Consider the following 24145-nt stretch of genomic DNA (forward strand, 5'->3'; position numbering starts at 1 on the left):
CAGAGGGAGAGCACTCAGAGAAGTCCGAGGTTCAGCCTGACAGAGCACAGATCCATGAAGAAAATCAGATGTGGAGGGCTGGTGGTTCCCCTCGGTAAGGGCCTTGAATGACAAGGTAAGGAGGCTGTAACTTATTCTGCCGTCAACTGGGAGCCGTCAACGGTTTCTGAACAGGAACTCAGCCAGATCTTTGTCTTGCGCAAACTAGTCAGGGAAAGCAGGAAGAGGGGCTGAGGTCGTGCAGGGCTGGAGGCAGGGTTGCTGCCACAACAGTGAACATCAGGAGTAAGAGAACTGAAGTGTAATTGCCGCAGGAATGAGGGGAGATGATGGATGCAAGAGACACCACGGAAGAGAAATGACTGAAGACCTGGCAGCTCACCTGATGCACAGAGCAAGTGAAAGAAGCAATTTACAGAGAGGTATATACAGTATGATCTCATTTGTACTATAAACAGGGAGAGTATGCTTTTATATGGAGGCTTAGAAAAGCCTGAAAGGGTTCGTGAGAAATTATGAACAGTTGGCATTTACAAATAAGATGCATTTTGCAAGAAAAAGTCTTAAGAGGAATAAACGAGGGAAAGATGAGAGCAAGGCCCAAGCCTGGCCAACTGAAGACGGAGGTGTCAACACTGAGCCAAGAACGGTTCTCTAAGTATGTATGCAGGATCTCTGTCCATTCGAGCAGCTCTGTTCCACAGGCAAAAAGATTACATAGGAAACTGTAAGCAGCTGCATGTGGAGAAAGAAATTAGGGAATCCCTGGCATCAAGCTGCTGAGGGGTACACCAGAGGATGTAATATTGCGACACTCCAGAAGGGGGCGACAAAGCTCAGAGCTGCGGCAGACGTACTCAACTTGAGCGCGATGGCAGGGGCTTACTTAAAGATAAACCAGTCAGTACCTAATATTCATTGAGCAAGCTCCACATGCCAGACCCCAGGCTAGGTGCACTCCCATTTTAAAGAAATTGGAGTCGGGGAAGTGGAACAATGCACCCAAGATTACAGAAAGTCCAAAATGCAGAGCCAAGCCTCCCATCCAAAGCCTGGGCACCAAGAGTGATACTTACACAAGTGAAGGCAGTAACACAGAGCCACTCTGAGGTGACAAGTAACCATGTTCATAAAAGAGCCAATTCAAGAAAAAGAAAAATATGTGCAATATTTTTCCCCCCATTTATGTATGGTGCTTCAATGAGCCCCAGGGTAGGGGTGGTAAGGGGGAGCATGTATGTACTCCTGAAACAGCCTACTGTTTAAAACAGCCTAAATAAGGAGAATGTCAACATGAAAATTAGCACTTTTTAGTCATAATATGTTACTAATCTATACACAGTTGAGAAGTAGCCATGTGGAGGCCGCTTCCCAAGCATTGTTTTGCATTAATAAATGCTCTGACGTTCACCAAATGAGTCCATGGCATCAGCTCACTCGTGGGCAAAAGACGTGTCCTCCTCCTCATGCAAGGATGGAAAAGGTGTGGTGCAGAGAAGCAGCAAGCCAGGCCTGCATGACCACAGCTGCAGCCACTCAGGGCATTGTTTTCTGAGGACTCACCAGGTACCATAAGATCAATTGTATGTAGCTCACTGCTCTCCCATTAGGCTGAGCACCAGGGCAGTTTCCAGAAGGAGCTTGCAGGGAGTCAGGTCTGTCAGTGGCTCCAGGTGCCCGGACAACCCAATCCCCATAGAGGTGCTGCCCAATCCTATGAGCCTAAAAAAATTCTTCTCCTTGCATCAGGCTTGTTGCCTTGGAGATTTTGTTCACTAGTCCTTCAGTTTTTGATGAGCTGAAATTGGATCCACCAGCTGTTCACCACAGATTCAAATCCCAGAATGTCAGGCCAAGAAGAACTCTTGGAGACCTCCAACACCAGGTGTGGCAAACACAAATGCACACAGGGGTCAGGCAAGTGGGAGAAATACAAAATGGGCCTGTGTCGTGCAGGGTGACAGGCGGGGTCTCTGGTCCCGCTCCCCACGTAAGAACACAGGACATCGTGAGGCCAAAAAGGAACACCCACGGAGCCATAGATGGGAGAGTCATACCACTATATTCTCGCTGGCGGCATCCGCCTCTCTGCAACCCGCGCTTGCTAGCTCAGCCACCATCTTCTTGCTAGCCCCCATTTTTTCTGCTAGCGTAGCCATGGCAGTTATATTAGTGGCCAATGGCTCACTGGTTACAGCTGACAGCCAACTAGCCACAGCTGATGGCCATGCAATCACAGTTGATGGTCATTTACTACCTGAGCCAGCACTTTTCTATGTGAGGCCGAGAGCCTGGAAACTGCTCTCTGGGGCTCTGTCCCCACAGCCTGGTAGGGAAAAAAGTGCAAGGACAATGTAGTGAGGACAGTAGTGAGAGCATATGCCCCCCCAAAGAAGGCAGCTACCTCGTAACTCCATATGGGAGTTTCGCCATGTGGAAATGTGGACCAGACTTTCGATTTTCTTCCCAAAAAAGCTAAAAACTAAATTTATGTATGTCATGCAGGGGACCCTGCTCGCTGCGCCATTTGTCGTGCAGGGCGTCCGGCGGGGTCTCTGCTCCCGCTCCCCATACAAGAACGCAGGATATGGTGCGGCCAAAAAGGAACACCCACGGAGCCATAGGTAGGGGAGTCATACCACTATATTCTCTCTGGCGGCACTATACTCTCACTGGAGGCTGGATCCACACTGTCCGCAAACCGCCATCCACACTTGCCAGCCCAGCCGCCATCTTCTTGCTAGCCCCCATCTTCCTCTCCTCTCTCCGCTAGCATAGCCACAGCAGTTATATTAGTGGCCAATGGCTCACTGGTTACAGCTGACGGCCAACTAGCCACAGCTGATGGCCATGCAATCACAGTTGGCCATTTACTACCTGAGCCAACACCTTTCTATGTGAGGCCGAGAGCCTGGAAACTACTTTCTGGGGCTCTGCCCCCACACTCCACCCCTACAGGCTCTCGCCTCACAATCTACGCGACAAGCGCCTTCCGCGAGGGGACCTGTGCGAGGAGCCTGGGGGTGAATGCAATATCCTGGACATAGCCAGGCTCTCTGGGCACAGCCAGGGTTTCTCAGGGCACCACCAGTACTTCTGGGCACAGCCAGACTTCCTCGACTTCTTAGGGTACCACCTGTCTTCCCGGACACAGCCAGGGTTTCTCAGGGCACCACCAGTACTTCTGGGCACAGCCAGACTTCCTGGACTTCTTAGGGTACCACCTGTCTTCCCGGACACACCAGGGTTTCTCAGGGCACCACCAGTACTTCTGGGCACGGCCAGACTTCCTGGACTTCTTAGGGTACACTAGTTTCCCCGGGCACAGCTAGGATTTCTCAGGGCACTGCCACTCTCTGTGGGCACAGCCACACTTCCTGGACACAGCCAGGGCCCTCAGGGCACTGCCACTCTCTCTGGGAACAGCCCGACTTCCTGGGCACAGCCAGGGTATCTTCAGGGCTCAGCCAGACTTCCTGGACTCAGCCAGGGCTCTCAGGGCACTGCCACTCTCTCTGGGAACAGCCCGACTTCCTGGGCACAGCCAGGGTATCTTCAGGGCTCAGCCAGACTTCCTGGACTCAGCCAGGGCTCTCAGGGCACTGCCACTCTCTCTGTGCCTCTCAGGGTACCCTGCTGGAACAACAGCGACTCACAATCAAGGTGCTTACATATTCTCAATGGCGGCCAGTCAAGAGACAAAAGCAAATATCCCCCAGTTCCACTACCAACAGTTCCCAAACAAACAGTCAAGCGGTCCATTAAATTAGGGATGGAAGGCAATTCCCCATAGTCCATAGTCATTCACCAGGGCTGTCCTGGGGGTGAGGGACGACCTTGACCTCACCCTCATCTCCCACGGAGGACTCAGCAAGCGTTACCTCCTGGGACTACAAGTCCTGCATCCGGGCTGCCTGAGCAGGAACTTCCCCGGCCCACAGGGCTGCAACGACCTTCGCTTTCTCCGGCCTGTGCTGGTTGGGGAACCGTCCACATCTTTCCACCTCTCCACGGGGCTCCATCTCTCCAGCAGCTGCATGGCTTTTCCTGTGCTGGTGGGAGAACCGTCCACGTCCTCCCACCCCTCCACGGGGGTCCAGCTCTCCGGCAGCTGCTCCTCCTGGTCTTCCTCAGACTCACGCAGAAACTGCTCCACCGCACTTCGGAGAGCTTTGGCCAGCACCGTACCCTGCTCGCTGCGCCATTTGTCATGCGGGGGACCCTGCTCGCTGCGCCATTTGTCATGCAGGGGACCCTGCTCGCTGCGCCATTTGTCGTGCAGGGCGTCCGGCAGGGTCTCTGCTCCCGCTCCCCATACAAGAACGCAGGATATGGTGAGGCCAAAAAGGAACACCCACGGAGCCATAGGTAGGGGAGTCATACCACTATATTCTCTCTGGCGGCACTATACTCTCACTGGAGGCTGGATCCACACTGTCCGCAAACCGCCATCCACACTTGCCAGCCCAGCCACCATCTTCTTGCTAGCCCCCATCTTCCTCTCCTCTCTCCGCTAGCATAGCCACAGCAGTTATATTAGTGGCCAATGGCTCACTGGTTACAGCTGACGGCCAACTAGCCACAGCTGATGGCCATGCAATCACAGTTGGCCATTTACTACCTGAGCCAACACCTTTCTATGTGAGGCCGAGAGCCTGGAAACTACTTTCTGGGGCTCTGCCCCCACAATGTAAAGGCTCTAATTTTTTAATTGTTGGCAATTAATTCAAATCAATTACTACCACAAAGTTCTGGACTCACGGTTTGGAGCAAAACAACCAAGCCAGTGGCTTAAAATTCTGTCCAACAAGTATTTTGCTGACTTGTGTCCAGCTATGGACTAGGTGCTGGGGCAGAGAGGTGAACAGAGGTGGCTCCTGCTCATGGGGCAGTAAAGGAGTTAAGTGAGGAAGAGGTCATCTCTGCCCAGAGCAGTAAGCGCACAGAGGGTGGGGAGCACAGAGTCTGCAGGACCCAGGATGGTGACCATCAAGAGGTGGGCAGTGATACCACAAAAGGCATCCTTCAGAGGTTAACACATGAATTGGTCCTGAAGATGAAGAGGAATTTAGCCAGTGAAAGGAAGAGAAAGTACTGCGTCCAGGCCTCTGTGCCATTCTGTATTTAAAATGATTCTCCACTCCTCAGCAACTGAAGGTGGAGGGACCAAAAGTGCTCTGCTACCCCACGGATTCAGCTCTACTTTGTCTTCTGATGTTTGGGAACACAAAGATAATACATAACACTTGGGAAAGCAGCCCAGGGCTGGCATACGTGTGTACTCGAGCAATGTTTGCTGGATTTGACATCCAGATCTAGACACTGTTCACTGGAAAGCTGTAGAAAACTTGTCCATCCATTTCCTGGCTTTCCAAGATGGCATTTTCTGTTGTGGCCCCATCAACGGTGATTACCCAAATAGTCACAACATTAAATCTCGGGCAGAATGGAGAGGATTTGTGACCCAACCCCTTTGAGGGACCTAGGTAACAGGCGTATGAAGATCCTGCATTGTACCACCATCTTGCACATAAGAGAAATTTATCATTCTAAGTGTCAGGGCTCAAGGCCAGGTCTTCTGTGATCTTTTGTTCACTACACTGCCTTTACGCAGTCAACAAATGATGAAATGTAAAACAATGTGATAAGGAGCAATAACAGTCATGCTGAGACATTCAAGAAGCTTATCATTAGGCAACAGCAAGATGGCAAAGGAAGTCTGCTGCATGCAAATTGAACAAGTTTATATTAAAGCCTTGGAATTATAAGTAGAAGAGTAGGAATCTCATGCACAGCTGCCACCAGATCTTAAGTGAGAAAAAAGGGTCATCAATTCATTAATACAAACGTGCGATCACTATACATTTACCAATGAGCCAGCCACTATAATAAATAAGACAGTCTTTACCCTACAGGAGCTTACAAAAAAAAAAAAAAAAACAGGATCTAAGGACAGAGAGGAGGGGGTGACTGAGAATATTACAAATCATCAAAATGATAAAGAGCAACTACAAAAAAACCTACAATTAATGTACTTAATGGTGGAAGACTGAATGTTTTCTCCCTAAGTAGAGGAACAAGGCAAAGATACTCACTTGCAGCACTTCTGTTCAATATTATACTGGAGGTTCTAGACAATGCAATAAGGCAACAAAAAAGGGGGAGGAGGAGCCATTCAAATTAGAAAGGAAGAAGTAACATTGTCTTTATTTGGAGACAACATGACCCTACCTATATAAAATCCAAAGGAATTAAAAAAAAAAAAATCTTACTAGAATGTGTTCAGCATGGTTGCAGAACACAAGATCAATATACAAAAATAAATTGTATTTCTAAATACTAGCAATAAAGAATCCAAAAATAAGATTAAGAAAACAATTCCATTCACAAGAGCATCAAAAAGAGCAAAATACTTAGAATAAATTTAAGAAAAGAAATGCAAGACTTGTACACTGAAAGTACCAAACACTGCTGAGAAAGAAATTTAAAAGATCTAAATAAATGAAGAGAGATTTCATATTCACTGATTGAAAGATCCCATATTGTTAAAATGACAATTCTCCCAAAGTAATATATACATTCAACACAAACCCCATCAAAATCCCAATATGCTTTTGTACAGAAGTTGACAAATTGATCCTAAAATGTGTAAGGAAGTGCAAAGGATTCAGAACAGCCAAAGCAATCCTGAAGTAAAAGAACAAAATTTGACAGTTTGTACTTCCCAATTTTGAAAATTACTACAAAGAATATAGATCTATGGAACTCTCAATAGAATTGAGAGTCCAGGAGTAAATCCCTATGTTTATGGTCAACTGATGTTCACAAAAGTCCCAAGGTAATTCAATAGGGAAAAGACAGTCTTTTCAACAAATGGAGTTTAGAAAAATTAGATATTTCATGCAAAAAAAAAAAGGATTTATTTAATTTTTCAATTACAGTTGACATTCAATATTGTTAGTTTCAAATGTACAGCATAGTTAGACATTTATATAACTTACAAAGTGAGCCCCACAATAAGTCTTGAACCTATCTGACACCATATGTAGTTATTATGATATTATTGACTGTATTCCCTAAGCTGTACTTTATATTCCCATGACTATTTTGTAACTGCCAATTTGTAATCCTTAATCCCTTCACCTTTTCACCCCAGGCCTCCAACCCGCCTTCCATCTGCAATCATCAATTTGTTCTCTTTATCTATGTGTTTACTTTTGTTTGTTTGTTTTTGATTCCACATAAAACTGAAATCATATCGTATTTGTCTCTCTCTTATTTCACTTACAAAATACCCACTAAGTCCATCCATGTTGTCACAAATGGTAAGATTTCATTCTTTTTCATGCCCAAGTAATATTCCACTGTGCATGCGCGCGTGTGTGTATCACTTCTGTAACCATTTGACTTTTGATTGGAGCATTGAATCATTTACATTTAAAATGATTATTGATTGGTAGTAGTTATTGCCATTTCATTGTTTTCTGGTTGTTTTTGTACTTCTCTGTTCCTTTCTTATCTTACTCTCTTCTCTTGAATATTGATGACTTTCTGTAGTGTTCGGTTTGGATTCCTTTTTCTTTCTTGTGTATTTCTTGTAGATTTTTTTCCTTGCAGTTACCACATGTTTCATATATACCAAGCTACATTTATAGCAGTCTATTTTAAGTTCTTGGTCACTTAAGTTCAAACACATTCTAAAATCACTACGATTTTTAATAACACCCTCCATGTTTATGTTTTTGTCATTATTTTTCGGTTCTTCTTTTGTGTGTATATGGGTATGTGTGTGTGGCTATGTGTGTGGGGGTGTGTGTCCCTTAATTTACTATTGCAACTGCACATGAAATTCCTAATTTTGCCTTTTAACTTTTGTACTAGCTTTAGTGTTGTTAGATCCACTGCTATGATGCTTTTGCCTGAGATTTTTTTTCTTCGTGGTATTTCCTTATTCACATTTTTAATTTTTTATGTGGGTGGGACCAGCCCATTCTATATCCACCCCTCCTACCAGTCTTGACTTCTTTATATCCTTAGTTATAGGCATTCTATTCACCTAGTCTTCAGGTTCTCAAGGGTGGTTGTTCCATAATTTAACTGAAATTTTGATGTGGTCGTGGGAGAAGGTGAGCACAACATTTACCTATGGTGCCAACTGACCAAAAGTCTCCCCAAAAAGATGGATTTAAATCAGGGTTCAACAAACTCTACTGCTGGAGGTAAACCCAACCCAACACTTGATTTTTGCAGTTTTATTGGAACATAACCACACCCATTCATTTACATATTGCCTATGGCTGCTTTCACCCTACAATGGCAGAGTTGAGTAATAATGATACACACCTTGTGGTCAGCAAAGCCAAAGTATTTATTATCTGGTCATTTACAGAAAAACTTTGCCAACCTCTGATTTAGAACCTTACCTCACAACATACACAAAATTTAACTGAAAACAGATCATAGATCTAAATATAAAAGCCAAAACTATAAAACTCTTAGAAGAAAACATAGGAGAGAATTTCCATAACCTTAGCTTAGGCAGAGATTTACAGGATATGAAACCAAAAGTTCAATCAATAAAAGAAAAATATTAAACTTCATAAAAATTACAAATGTCGGCAATTCAAAGACACCCAAAGAGTATGAAAAGACAAATCATGCATTGGGAGAAAACATTTGTAAATCATAATATGAAAAAGGCTTTGTCAGCATAAGGAAATCCTGTAACTCAATCATAAAAAGACAAAACCCAATTAAGAGTGGGCAAAAGATGTGAATACACATTTCACCAAAGAGAACAAACAGATGGCAAGTAAGCCCATGGAAAGATGTCTAATATGATTAGTTATTAGGGAAATGAAAATTCAAACCACAATGATAAACCATTTCACACCCACTAGAATTGGTATAATTAAAGACAAACAAGAAGTGTTCCTGAGGATATGGAGAAATTGGAACCCTCATATATTGCTGGTGGAAATGACATAAAATGGCACAGCCACTTTAGAAAATAGTTTAGCAGTTTCTTAAAAAGTTAAACTGAACTCGCCAAATTCATGAACAATATGACCCAGCAATTCTACTCTTAGGTATAGATCCAAGAGAAATGAAAACATATGCCCACTAAAATATGCATATACAAATGTTCACAGCAGCATCATTCCTCATAGTCGAGAACTGGAAACAATTCAAATGTCTATCAACTGGTAACTGGATAAACAAAATGCAGTATTCCATACAATGAGATACTGAGCAGCAATAAAAAAAACAAAACAAAACAAACAACTACTGATACATGCTACAACATCAATGAACCATCACCAAAAACATTATGCTAGGTGAAAGAAGCCAGATGTAAAAGATACATGAGTACATTTACCTGAAGTATCCAGAAAAGGTAAACATATGGAGGCAGAAGGATTCGTGGTGGTGACCAAGGCCGGGAGTACAGAGTGACTACAAATAGGCACAAAGGATCTTTTTAGGTCTTGCAAACGTTCTGAAACCCAACTGTGATGAGAGTTGCTAACAACTGTAAATTTGCTAAAAAGTCATTGAAATTGGGTGAATTATATGTGTAAAATACACCTCAATAAAGTTGTTTTAAAAAAAAAGACTTCTCAAAGATAACATCATAGAAATGGCAGCATGAAGTGAGCTTCTTGAAATCTCCTCTTGAAATTACAACAAATTGAACAACTGTAATTCAAAAAAGGACTCCCGACACAGGAGATAGTCAAGACTAAAAGACACGCAACTGAAATCATCTAAAGAAAGAGCTTCAGAACTTCAGAAGCTTCCATCATCCCCCAACGGAGGTGGTGCCCTGAGACAGAGGCAACCTGCTCACAGAGGAGAAGCCCACCTTCCAAGGAATCCCCCCATTGTGTGAGAAGCCGGAACAGTGCAGAGAAAATGTAACACTAGAGCATGAGAGAGAAGTAAAGGCTGCAGTTGGAAAGAAAATAGAGTCTTCTACCAACACCTACTGGAAAGCAAAAAAAAAAAAAACACCTCTTGCTACAAACCTGTTGCAGAACCCACTCCTGTAGATGCCTAGGAAGAGAAATAATAAGTGATTAATTGCCATGTATAACAAAGGTAACAAGGCAGCTCGGAAAGAAAATGAAAAATATCCAGAAAATAAACTTAAAGACATATAAATATGTGACTTAAATGACAGAGAATTCAAGATTGCAATTCTGAAAAAACTCAATGAAATGCGAGAAAACAGACAGGCAGTTTAATGAACTCAGAAACACAATCAAAGAATAAAATGAACATTTTACCAAAGAGACTGAAATTTTTTAAAAAGAACCAAATAAAATAACTGGAGATTAAGAACTAAATAAAAGAAATGAAGAATAAAATAGCCAGCTTAGGTAGTAGAGTTGACCAGATGGAGGAACAATCAGTGACATCAAGGATAGAAACCTGCAAATTACACAAATGGAAGAAGAAAGAGACTTGAGAGCTCAAAGAGATGAAAGAACTCTACAAGAACTTTCTGACTCCATCAGAAAGAGCAATATAAGAATAATGGGGATACAGAAGGAAAAGAAAGAGAGAAGGGAACAGAGAGTATATTCAAACAATAGTCAACGAGAACTTCCCAAACTTGTGGAAAGAACTGGATGCTCGAATCCAGGAAACACATAGAACACCTAATTACCTCAACTTCAAAAGGCCTTCTCCAAGGCACATTGTACTGAAGTTGTAAAAAATTAATGACAAAGAAAGAATCCTCAGGGCAGCCAGGGAAAAGACGACTACAAAGGAAAGCCCATTAGGTTATCAGCAGATTTTTTTCAACAGAAACTCAACAAGCCAGGAGGTAGTGGGATCAAATATTCAAACTATTGAGAGACATTAGGAGCCAACAATAATATATCCAGCAAAGATATCCTTTAGATGGGAGGGAGGAATAAAGACCTTTCCAGACATATAGAAGCTGACGGGATCTTCTAAGCACAACATGCACTACAAGAAATACTGAACGAGGGTATTCGAGCAGCATAAATAGGGATAATATGTGACAACAAAAACATAAAAAGGGGGAGAATAAAGTCCTGAACCAGAATACGGGAGTGGAGAAAATTAGCATGCTAAAGAAAATGGAATACTCGAAATATGAAACTTCTTTTACATAAACTTAATGGTAACCACTCAAGAAAACCCAAAAAACCAAGAACTGAAATATATAGCATAATGAAAGAAAAAGAGGAAAAAATGATAGAATACCACCACACTGAAATAATAAACAGCAACAAAAAGGCAAAGAAACAATGGAGACACAGTCTTACCAGAAAACCAAAAATAGAATGATAGGAAATCCTCACATATCAATAATGACCCTAAATGTAAATGGACTGATCTCACAAAAAAAAGGCACAGCGTATCAGATTGGACCAAAGAACTAAACCCAACCATATGCTGCCTCCAAGAGACACATCTCACCTACAAGGACAAATATAGACTCAAAGTGAAAGGGTGGAAATTGACACTCCAATCAAATGGTATCCAGAGAAAATCAGGTGTAGCTATACTGACATCAGATGAAACAGACTTCAGGATGAAAAAGGTAACAAGAGACACAGATGGACATTTCATAATGATAAAAAAAAGATACATAACAGTCATTAATATTTATGCCACCAACCCAGGAAGCATCAAAACATACCAAGCAGTAGTAACAGAACTAAATGGAGAAAACACAATTATACAGGGAACCTAAACACATCGAGCTATGGATAGATCATCCAAACTGAAAATGTATAAATATCAGCACTAAATGACATATTAAATGAAATGGACATAATTGACATTTATAGAGCAATTCACCCGAGAACATCAGACTACACATTCTTTTCTGGTGTACATGGTACATTCTCAAGTAGAGACCATATATTGGGACATAGAACTAGCCTCAACAAATTTAAGAAGATTGAAATCATCTCCAGCATACTCTCTATTGCAAGGCTGTAAATTTGGATATCAACTGCAAAAAGAAAGAAAGAAAAAACAACATATATGTAGAGATTAAACAACATACTTTTAAAGAACAACTGGGTCAAAGAAGAAATAAGAGGAGATATCAAAAGATACACAGAAACAAATGAAAATGAAAATACATCCTACCAAAATTTTGGGGATACAGCAAAAGTAATTTTAAAGGGAAATTTATATCATTACAGGCCTGTCTCCAGAAACAAGAAAAATCCCAGATAAATAACCTCATGTTACACCTTAAAGAACTAGAAAAAGAACAAATTAAACCCAAAGTCAGCAAAAGGAAGCAAATAATAAAAATCAGAACAGAACTAAATGAAATACAGAACAAAAAGACAATAGAAAAAACTAATGCGACAAAGAGCTGGTTCTTTGAAAAGATTAATAAAATTGACAAACACTTGGCTAGACTCACTAAGATGAAAACAAAAAAGATACAAATAAACAAAATTAGAAATGAAAGAGGGGAAGTTATCACAGATGCCACAGAAATACAAAGGATCATCCAAGAATACTATGAAGGACTATATGTCACCAAATTCAATAACCTAGAAGAAATGGACAAGTTCTTAGAAACATATAGCCTCCCTAGGCTAAATCACAAAGAACTGGAAAATCTAAATAGACCCATCACCAGCAAGGATATTGAATCAGTAACCTGATTCCTTCCCAAAAGCAAAAGTCCAGGACCAGATGGCTTCACTAGTGAATTCTACCAAACATTCAAAGGGAATCTAATACCTATCCTACTCAAACGCTTCCAAAAAAATATTAAAGAAGACACAATATTCCTTGTTGACTTATTTTATGAGGCCAACATTACCCTGATGCCAAAACCTGGTAAAGATAACAAAAAAAGAAAATTACAGAACAATATCTCTGATGAATACAGATGCAAAAATCCTAAACAAAATTCTAGCAAATCGAATACAACAATGCATTAAAAAGATTATACACCACAACCAAGTGGGGTTCATCCCAGGGGCACAAGGATAATTCAACATACCCAAATCAATCAATGTGACATACCACATAAACAAAATAAAGGACAAAAATCATATGATTATATGAATCGGTGCAGAAAAAGCGTTTGACAAGATACAACATCATTTATGATTAAAACATTTAATAAAATAGGTATAGAAGGAAAATACCTTAACATACTACAGACCACATATAACAAACCCTCATCTAATTATCATAATTAATGGTGAAAAACTGAAGCCCTTTGTTCTACATTCAGGAACACAAGAGGGCTGTCCCCTATCACCTCTGCTTTTCAACACAGTATTGAAAGTCCTAGCCAGAGCAATCAGGCAAGAGAAAGAAATAAAAGGCATCCTAATTGGGAATGAAGAAGTTAAATTGTCACGTTTTCTTGTTTTGTTTTGTTTTTCAGATGACATGGTGCTGTATGTAGAAAACCCTAGAGACTCTACCAAAAAGCTATTAGAAACAATGAACTAATATAGTAAAGTTGCTGGCTACAAAATCATTGTAAAAAAGTCCACTGCATTCCTAAATACTAACAATAAAATCTCAGAAAAAGAAATTATAAACACAATCCTTTGGTAATTGCAACACAAAGAATAAAATACCTAAGCATAAACTTAACCAAGGATGTGAAAGATCTATATGCTGAAAACTGTAAGACATTTTTAAAAGAAATTGAAGACACAAAGAAATAGAAAGGTTCCATGTTCATGGATTGGAAGAATCAACATAATTAAAATGGCCATATTGCCGAAAGCAATATACAGATTTAATCCAATCCCCATCAAAATCGCAATGTCATTTTTTAAAGAAATAAAACAAAAAATCATCAGATTGTTTGGAACCACAAAAGACCCTGAATAGCCAAAGCAATCTTAAGAAAAAAGAACAATGCTGGAGGTATCACACTCCCTGACTTCAGCTTGTACTACAGGGCAACAATAATCAAACAGCATGGTATCGGCAGAAAAAAAGACACACAGAACAATGCAATAGAATTGAGAACCCAGAAATAAATCCACATAAATATGGACAGATAATTTTTGACGAAAATGCCAAAAACATATAATGAAGAAAAGACAGCCTCTTCAATAAATGGTGCTGGGAGAATTGGAAAGCCACGGGCCAAAGAATGAAACTAGACTGCTATCTGTCACCATGTACCAAAATTAACTCAAAATGGATCAAGGACCTAAACACAAGACATGAGACAATAAACTGCATAGAAGAAAACATAGGTACTAAATGTATGGACCCTGGGGGGGTTCAAAGAACATTTTATGAATTTGACTCCAAAGGCAATGGAAGTAAAAGCTGAAATAAATGAATGGGACCCTATCAAACTAAAAAGCTTCTGCACAGCAAAAGAAACCATCAACAAAATAAAGAGGCAACCAACTGAATGGGAGATTTTTGCAAACAATGTCTCCGATAAGCGGCTAATAGCCAAAATATATAAGGAACTCATACAACAACAACAAAACAAACAGTCCAATTAAAAAATGGGCAGAAGACCTGAGGAGACATTTATCTCTAAAGAGGACATACAAATGGCCAATAGACATATGAAAAATGCTCAACATCACTAATCATCAGAGAAATGCAAATCAAAACCACAATGAGATATCACCTCACCCCAGTCAGAATGGCTATCATCAGCAAGACAAATAGTAACAAGTGTTGGAGAGGCTGTGGAGCAAAGGGAAACCTCATGCACTGTTGGTGGGAATGCAGACTGGTGCAGCCGCTATGGAAGGCAGTGTGGAGGTTCCTCAAAAAATTACGAATAGAATTACCATATGACCCAGCAATCCCTCTCTTGGGTTTCTACCCAAAAAATTTGAAAACATTTACCCATAAAGACATATGTGCTCCAATGTTCATTGCAGCTTTATTTACGGTGGCCAAGACATGGAAACAACCAAAGTGTCCTTTGATAGATGAATGGATAAAGAAGTTGTGCTATATATACACAATGGAATACTATTCTGCCATAAGAAAAGACGAAATAGTACCATTTGCAACATGGACGGATCTTGAGATTATAATGCTGAGTGAAATAAGTCAAACAAAAAGTTGAGAACCATGTTTTCACTGATATGTGGTATATAAAACTGAGAACAAAGAACAAGACAAACAAATGAAGAAACAAAACTCATAGACACAGACAATAGTTTAGTGATTACCAGAGGGTAAGGGAGGGGGTTGGTAAATGAGGGTAAAGGTGATCAGATATATGATGATGGAAGGAGACTGACTCTGGGTGGTGAACACACAATGTGATATACAGATGATGTAATACAGAATTGTACACCTGAAATCTATGTAACTTTACTAATAATTATCACCCCAATAAACTTTAATTCAAAAAAAGAAAAATCACTATCATCAGATACAGTCTTTACAAAGCTCCACTCCTGATTAAACAACTGCAGTGTTGCGTCCAGGGTAACATGTAAACAGTCTTGCCTGGCATTCAGTGCTCATCACAGGTCTGGTCTCATCACCTAGCCTACTTTCTCCAGTATCCTCGCCCATGTGGCTGCCAAGCGCATAAGCTATGGACTTGGAACATCTGAGCTTCCAGCTCTACCAGTAACTCGCTGTAACCTTGGGTTACTTTACCTACTTGAACCTGTTTCCTCTCCTCTGAAATGGGCATGATGATATCTCACAAGGTTAGCACATGGGGGATATTTGAGATTGTGCTCTTAAAACACTCAGCAAAGGGTAAATATGGCACACTTCTCCTGGCTGTCTCAGGAACATCTTCAAATTCACTTCCACAGAGCGGCATTAGCCGACCATCATCCCTTAAGCAGGTAGCCCCATTACTCTATGGACACTTTGTGTTTCGTTCACAGCCCTGTAGTTCTTTTATTCCCTTCCCTTTTTTTGTTTCTTTTGTCCTGTCCTTGCTCCTGGGCTGAGGTCTCCACGAAGGCAGGGACCTTGTGCTTTGTCCCTTATCATCTCTGCAAGGCCAGGCCCCATGCCTGGCCAGTAACACATTCACAGTAAGTATTTGCAGAGGTGATGAATAAACAGTAGCTATGGGTTAGGTGCTCAGCATGTGGCTTCGGTGGTACTGGCATGTTTGGGGATGGTTTCTTGAGTGTCTTACTGCATCTTCCTTGGTCTTCCCTTCGGCAGTGGCCCAGACTTGCCTCACAAGAACAATAAATGATGGTAAAGGTGATATAGCAAGGAGGGTGTAATGAGCCTAGGAGCACACCTGAAGCAGCATGCTGGGGAAACCACCAGGGAAGAGCCGTGGTTGGAAGGGAAAAGGATGGACACAGTAAGGAGTCTGAATGCTGAAGAACAACCATCTTCATCTGAATCACCAAAGACAGCTGCTCACATGGGGCAGAGAAGAGGTAATGCAGATATACAAGTCTGACAATTAAGTTCACGAACTCGTTGCAACGATGTTGCTACTCTTTTTTGATATCAGAAGGATTATTCATTATGAATTTGTACCAACTTAACAAACTGAACAAGTTTACTATTTGGAAGTGCTGAAAAGGCTACATGAAAAAGTTAGACAACCTGAACTTTTCACCAACAATTCATGGCTCTTGCATTGTAACAATGCACCAGCTCACACAGCACTGTCTATAAGGGAGTTTTTAGCCAGGAAACAACTGTAGTGGAACACCCTCCCTACTCACCTGATCTGGCCCCCAGTGACTTCTTTCTTTACACGAAGATAAAGGAAATATTAAAAGGAAGGCATTTGGATGACATTCAGGACATTAAGATTAATACAATGAGAGCTCTGCTGGCCAATCCAGTAAAGAGTTCCAAAATTGTTTTGAAGGGTGGACTAGGCACTAGAGTCGGTGCACAGCTTCCCAAGGGGAGTACTTCGAAGGTGACTGTAGTGATATTCAGCGATGAGGTATATAGCACTTTTTCTAGGATGAGTTTGTGAACTTAATTGTCCGACCTCATATACAGGACATTATTGCCGTGTGTGCTTTCTCTTATTGGAGGATGAGGTTAAACATACTAGTTAAAATGGAATCTTTATGTATTTCACACATGCTTGCTCTGAAAACTAGAGTTGAGTATAAGTGCAGAATTTTGCATTAATTAAATTTTTTTTAGCTTCCATGGAATTAGGGCTTGACTTCAGTATGTAAATTTATGCAAATAAGTGTGCAAACTAGTAAGGCCCTAGCATTTAATTTTAAGGGAACTAGAGTACTTTCCAGGACCAGGCGTAGGGGATTAAACACAAGTGTTCTTTAAGAATATTTAATTTTCTCTGAAGGAGCTGGGGCAGATATTCTTTTTTAGCATCTCCTTTCTATTAAATTCACTTCTCATTTTGTTCATTCAATGATCTTTTCTACTGATTTTTATTCATCCGCCTAAAGACAAGGTGGACTCCCCAACCCTCAAGTAACTGCTAACAAAAAAGTTTCTACACCAAAACACTTCATTGCTGTCACTTCTTTTTCTCTAATCTCCCTCTATTAAACCTGGCATACAAGGGGAAGGAAGGAGCAAGGGAGGGAGAGAAGGAGGGACAAAGGGGCTCTCATAGCATGGGGACATGCACCCCATAGTATGCCTCAGGACAAGTCATTTATTTTCTCTAATGAGTTTGCCCAGCAGTCAACCAGTCACCAAAGCTCCCTTTCATTTTAATAACGTCTGGTAGAACTAACTGGGACACCAGCACTCCCGACTGGTAGAAGCTTTGTCACAGAATTTTCATGCTATCTTGCATATCAGTGGTGGGGAGGGACCTGGAGTAGTGAGAAAAGGCTGTTTTTTGCACCCAAAAGATCTCGGTTAGGGGGCAGCCCGTTAGTTCAGTTGGTTAGAGCACGTGCCCTTAACAAGGTTGCCAGTTCGATTCCCACATGGGCCAGTGAGCTGCGCTCTCCACAACTAGATTGAAGACAACTTGAGCTGAGCTGCCGCTGAGCTGCCGCTGAGCTGCAGGTGGGTGGCCAGATGGCTCAATTGGTTAGAGCACGTGCTCTTAACAACAAGGTTGCTGGTTCCATTCCTGCATGGGATGGTGGGCTGCGCCCCCCCCCCCCCAACTAGATTGAAAACAGCGACTGGACTTGGAGCTGAGCTGCAACCTCCACTACTAGACTAAAGGACAATGACTTGACTTGGAGCCTGGAAAAAAATACACTGTTACCCAATAAAATTAAAAAAAAAAAAAAAAATCTGGATTAAAGTCCCAGAAGTTACTCAGGTAACACATTCCTTAACCTCTCTAAGCCTGATTCTCCATTTTTAAAGAGAATTTATACTTTGCAGAATTGAGAGAACTAGAAATAAAATGTGACTGTCTGATAATACCCAAAAAGATGATGCTCCTCTGTCAACTTAAAGGAAAACCCTGAACCTTAGAAGGCTCCCACTGACCTAATTTTGCAACATTCCCAAAAGCAGGATACCAGGTGACAAAGGTGGGAAAGCACCCAAACAGAGTCAAGGGTATCTTTCTAAATTCTAATTCTCAACCTTCCAATATCAGCCGTCTCCTCCCCTTTTTGTCATTGCATGAATAAAGTCAGCACTAGATAACACCTAGCAATGTGCTAGGTACTGTGCTAAGTACTGTGCCAAGTGAAGAATAGAGACCTTCACTCTATTATAAAGCACTCTGTACTTTCTCTGTACTTCCACACACATCTTCATCTTATCCCAGGCAGTACACAGTATTATCACTCACCCCCATCTTTTTAAAATGTGATTGGGGCTCAAAAGGTATGTTGTTCACCCAAGGTCACATAGCTAATGAGCATCCATCCAGAAGTTAGACCTCTTGATGTCTTTTTCTGAGCCACCTCCCTAATTAATTCACCTACACCCAGCTTTGGATTCCATTTAAACTTGGACTCTTACTGCGGTGCGTCCATCCATTTCATCACTCAATTATTTACAATGCACCTACTATGTGCAGGAAAATGTATAGGAGGAAGTGTAGCATTCAATGAACAGGCCCTGGAGTTGCCTACTTCAATACCAGCTCTACCACTTGTCACTTAGTTGAACTTGGAATAAGTTACTTCATCTGTCAATGCCTCAGTTGTCCTTAATCTATAAAATGGGCAAATAAAATTCTACGTCTCTCAGGGCTGTTGAAAATTAAATGAGAGAATATCTATCAAGGGTACCCCATGGCCCCATTAAGCATCAAATGTTAACTGCTTTTATTATTCTTCTATGTTCTGAGGGGAGAGTCTCAAATCAAACAAGAGCCTCAGCCTCAAAGAACTTACCCTGTAGCAAGAAACATAATAAACAAGTAAATTATCAATACAAGTGTCAAATGGTGATGAGCACTGTGAAAAAAAGTAAATGTGTGACAGTGTGGGTGGGAAGATAATTCAGATAAAGTGGTCAAGGAAGTATACTCAGATGACATTTGAAATAAAACAAGAATGGTCAGAGCCAGATACAAGAAAAGCTGGGGAAGAGAAAACAGTAAATGAGGTCCTGTGATTGGAGCAAGCCAACATCTTGCTGGGACTAGGAGGTCCTGAGGCCAATGAAAGGTGGGGGGGGCAAGGGGGACGGGGAGCGGGAGGTGAGGGAACTGGCATGAGAGGTGAACAGATAGGTCAACAGCACAGCTTTGCAAACAAGGAAAGGTGGTTCTCCTTCATCTTAAATGTGCTAGGTATCCATTAAAATCCTTGCTTAGGTTTTTAAGTAAGGGGAAGGGTATATGATTTGATTCACAACTTATAAAGTGCCCCCTTGGCTGCAGTGTTGAAAAGTGGAGAGCCCCAGGTTAAGAAGCTGTTGCAGTTGTCCAGGATTGGAAGCATCTCATGGATATATAACAAGACGCGCGCACTGGGGTGAGGGGGAACAAATTCAGGTAACAAGTCAACTGGGGCTAGAATGTGGCCTCCCTACCTCTCCCGCTCTCCACTCTTTCTCCCCTGATGCCAGTGTAGTGGTGAAACCTGAAGGTGGCCACTCTCTGCACCGGAAACGCCGGGCATTTCTCGAGCCTCACCTCCCTCATTTACTGGGCAGAGAGACGCACTCCACCAAGAATTAGGGAGGTCTCAATGAAAACCACGCGCCAGCCCGCTCTTGGCCTGCACCTCCCCTTAGGCCGGACCGCAGCATCCGCGCCCTCGAGCACCCTCCAAGCCCGCCCGGCCCCGACCACGCTCGCTCCTAGCGCCCGCCTGCGGCACGCTCACCCGGATGCCCTGCAGCACCCGGACCCGCTCCTCTTCGTCCATTCCGAAGGACACCCTGCGGCTCTCGCTGCTCTCAATGCTCCCCATCGCAGGAAGCAGGCGGGGAGGAGTCCACGCGACTCGGCTCCACAGCAACGAGGCTGACGCCAAGCTGTGGCTTCCGGGACTCGGGCTGCAGAGGCACAACCCAACAAAACCACGTTTTATTGGTCGCCGCTGGATACTCAATCAGTCAGGTGGCATGGTCCCGCGGGGCATTGTGGGGGCTGTAGTCTCGCAAGCCCAGGCTACCCTGCAAAGAGGGAGTGCGCGGGGAGGCGTGGTGTGGAAGTCGTGGAAAACGTGTTGAAAGTGAAGCAGCGAGTGCATACGCGCAGGAAGCCTGGAATGGCAGGCCAAAAAGCAGGGAAGAGATGGTCAGTGCTCGCTTTTGGAAAGATCACCCTTGAAGCTGAGCCAAGGGTGATGTTCTGAGGTCAGGAGGACATCGAAGGGGCTGAGCCAACCATGTGAAGGCAAAGTTGAGATGATTCTGGGCTGGGTTCTTTCAGCAAACTACTATTGAGCTGTACTCGCTAAGCACCCGGAAGGCATGGACCTAGCCATGGGGAATACAATGACTAACAAGACATGCCCTGCCTTCATGATGTTTAGATATAATGCTGGAAACAAATGAAAACACAAGCAAGCATGTAAATAAACTTGGGAACCAGTGTGATGAGTGCCATGAGAGAAATTAACAGGAGGTCACCTCCTTTAATTTGAGAGGCCAGAGAAACTTCTCTGAGGAAGAAGCATTTGAATTGAAACCTAAGGACTAGTAGGAGTTAGCCAGGAGAAGATAGAGGAAGAACTATGCTGGGGACCAACCAATACAAAAGCCCTGAGGCAGAAAGGCTGTGGGTACAGAGTCCCAGAGAGCTGTTTCCAGGCTCTCAGCTCATGTGGAAAGGTGCCGGCGCGGGTAGGCGCAGGTAGTAGAAGGCCATCAGCTATAACTGGTTGGCCATCAGCTGTAAGCAGTTAGCCGATCAGCCACTGATGTAACTGCCGCGCTGTGTTGGTTGGTTGGTTGGTTGGTTGGTTGGTTGGTTGGTTGGTTGGTTGGTTAGCAGGCAGAAAAGTGGATGGCAGATTGCAAATCGTGTCGCTCCTACTTCGTGTGTCTCACCCAGCCACCAGAGAGACTGGGGTGCAGGAAGACATCTTATTGGGGTACTGGCGGATATTTGCTTTTGTATCTCCAACTCAGCGCCAGTGAGAATATAGTGGTATGACTCCCCTATCTATTGCTCCGTGGGTGTTACTTTTTGGCCTGACCATACCCTGTGTTCTTATGTGAAGAGCGGGAGCTGAGACCCCGCATGACACCCTGCATGACAATGATGTTGCCACATTCAAAAAAGAAAGAGGATCCAGCCAGCTGGATGGAAAGAGAGAAGAGAGCAAAGGAGAGCCAGAGGCAAGGAGGTCGGAGTAGGAAGGCCCAAATCATGTAAAGTTCTTATAGTCCATGGTCAGAGTTTTATTCTTGGGAGGACAGTGAATGGTCCTAAGCATTTAGGAGACATTGTCGAAGAAGCATACATACTATGCATTAAGGGCAGTGTGCAAAGCACTGTGTTTATGTAATCCCACACAGGATTACATGTATAATAGAAGAACACAAATGATTGCCATTTGTCCTGGGGGTCTCTGGTCCCACTCCCCACACAAGAATGCAGGCTATGGAGAGGCCAAAAAGGTACACCAATGGAGCCGTGGATAGGGGGTTCATACCACTACATTCTTGCTGGCAGCTAGGTTGGAGACACAGGAAACAGGAGCCACAGGATCTGCAATCTGCCTTCTGCTTCTCTGCCAACCAACCAACTAACATAGCCATGGCAGTTATATCAGTGGCTAAAGGCTAACCAGTAACAGCTGATGGCCAACTAGTCACAGCTGATGGCCACTACTACCGGAGCCAGCACATTTCCCCATGAGGCCGAGAGCCTGGAAGCTGCTCTCTGGGGCTCTATCCCCACACTATTCACAGCCAAAGTGACCTTGAATAAAGCCTCCTCTTGTTTGTCTGAGTTGCTAAATGGAGCTGAGTTTCGAATCTGGAACTGGGGAGCACTGGATTGCTACATGAAATAGCAAGAGTAATTTGGAGCTCCACTTGGCAACCTGTAAAGGAAGGGATGAAGCGGAAAGAGTGAATGAATGACAGAGATCAGTGAAATGCTCTCAGATGAGAACAGCTTGGATGAAGAAGCCAGTGAACATTCCAGGAGTGGACCAGCTAGAGGGTTTTTATGAACAAGGACATATGCTAATTTTATTCAAAATACTTTGATTTGCAAATCTACCTCCTTCCCTTCTGTCCTCCATTACTTCCCTATAAGCAGAGCCTAAGTAGGGGATTCTGGGGCAAGTAGTTTAGGGGGGCAGTGCCTCAGGAAAAAAGAAGTGAGAAAACAGGATAAAATGGGAAAAAGTTAAGTAAGGATGTGGTCAAAGCTGGAGACTGCCTTCAGCCTGATCTTATAGGGGGCTCTGGAGCACAAATTACAGCCAGAAATAGTTCCACTGTGAGGCAAGGGGACTGGCCTTCTGTGCCCACATCAGCCAGTCATTGGCAGCCCAAGACAATTCCCCAGTGACGGGGGCATCTGTGAGTTGCCAACATCCCATACCCACAGCAGCTGGGGGATGGCTTCACATGCTAGCAAAAAATCTGGATGGGGCCCTGTCATGCGGGGAACCCTGTTTGCTGCGCCATTTGTCATGCAAGGTGGCTTGCGGGGTCTGTAGTCCTGCTCCCCACATAAGAATGCAGGATATGGCTAGGCCAAAAAGGAACACCCACGGAGCCATAGATAGGGGACTCATACCACTATAGTCTCACTGGTGGCACTATAGTCTCACTGGAGGCTGGAGCCACATGACCTGCAATCTGCTGTCTGCTTTTCTGCCTGCCTACTGACCAACTCCCCAACCAGCGCAGCCATGGCAGTTATATCAGTGGCCAATTGGCTAACCGGCCACAGCGTATGGCTGACCAGCCGCAGCTGATGGCCATCCACCACCCGAGCCAGCACTCCCCCATGTGAGGCCGAGAGCCTGGAAACTGTTCTCTGGGGCTCTGTCCCCATAGGCACTTTCAGCACCTACTACATGCTCCCTATAGAGACAAAGCCAGGAGAGCAATTTCCAGGCTCTCAGCCTCACGTGGAAAGGTGCTGGCTTGGGTAGTAGATGGCCACCAACTATAACTAGTTGACCATCAGCTGTAACCAGTTTGCCAATTAGTCACTGATCTAACTGCCATGGCTACACTAAGGGGTTGGTTGTTTGGCAGAGAACTGGACAACGGATTGCAGATCGTGTAGCTCCTGCTTCCTGTGTCTCCAACCCAGCTGCCAGTGAAACTATAGTGGTATGACTACCCTATCTATGGCTCCATGGGTGTTCCTTTTTGGTCTCACCATATCCTGCGTTCTTGTGCGGGGAGCGGGTCCTGAGACCCCGCATGACACTCCCCATACTTTTCAAGGCCTCCTGAACACACAAACATCTTCTATAAATGTGGAAGAGGGTTGTAAAACTTGAAGAAAATTATGGCTTTTACTGCTGTGTCAGATAATAAAATAATTAACACAAAACTAATTCAGCAAAACAAGAGTCAGAGCCACAGTTGACCATGAAACCCTGTGTGGTATCTCCCTCCTTCTCCCCCTCTTCCACCATCATCTGCCCATCTACAAAATTCTGGGAGAAAATTGGAATTCCACAAAACTTAGAGTGGCAGTTACATTGACAGCAGCATGGCTAAGCCTCATGACAACACAACAAGTTCTGTATCCCTATCTCACAGACAAGAAAACCTAGCTGCAAACAGATGAAGATAATTTGACATAAATGCAAAATAGAATAAGGATTTGAATAAAGGCAATGGCATG

General features: G+C 43.2%; 1 protein-coding gene across 2 annotated transcripts in view; it reads right to left on the bottom strand.

Annotated features, from left to right (window-relative positions):
* CHCHD6 (coiled-coil-helix-coiled-coil-helix domain containing 6) overlaps positions 1-20374 on the bottom strand; it is a 360080-nt gene extending 339706 nt beyond the window's left edge. For both annotated transcript variants that reach the window (XM_074340468.1, XM_088797872.1), the window contains exon 1: positions 20199-20374. In XM_074340468.1, the coding sequence (XP_074196569.1) occupies positions 20199-20285 (87 nt within the window). In that variant the 5' untranslated portion in view covers positions 20286-20374. The remainder of the gene's footprint in view (positions 1-20198) is intronic.
* Positions 20375-24145: the final 3771 nt, after the last annotated feature.

Source organism: Rhinolophus sinicus, chromosome 4 (assembly GCF_057876585.1).
Source record: "Rhinolophus sinicus isolate RSI-liver-muscle chromosome 4, RSI-T2T, whole genome shotgun sequence".
Classification (NCBI taxonomy): domain Eukaryota; kingdom Metazoa; phylum Chordata; class Mammalia; order Chiroptera; family Rhinolophidae; genus Rhinolophus; species Rhinolophus sinicus.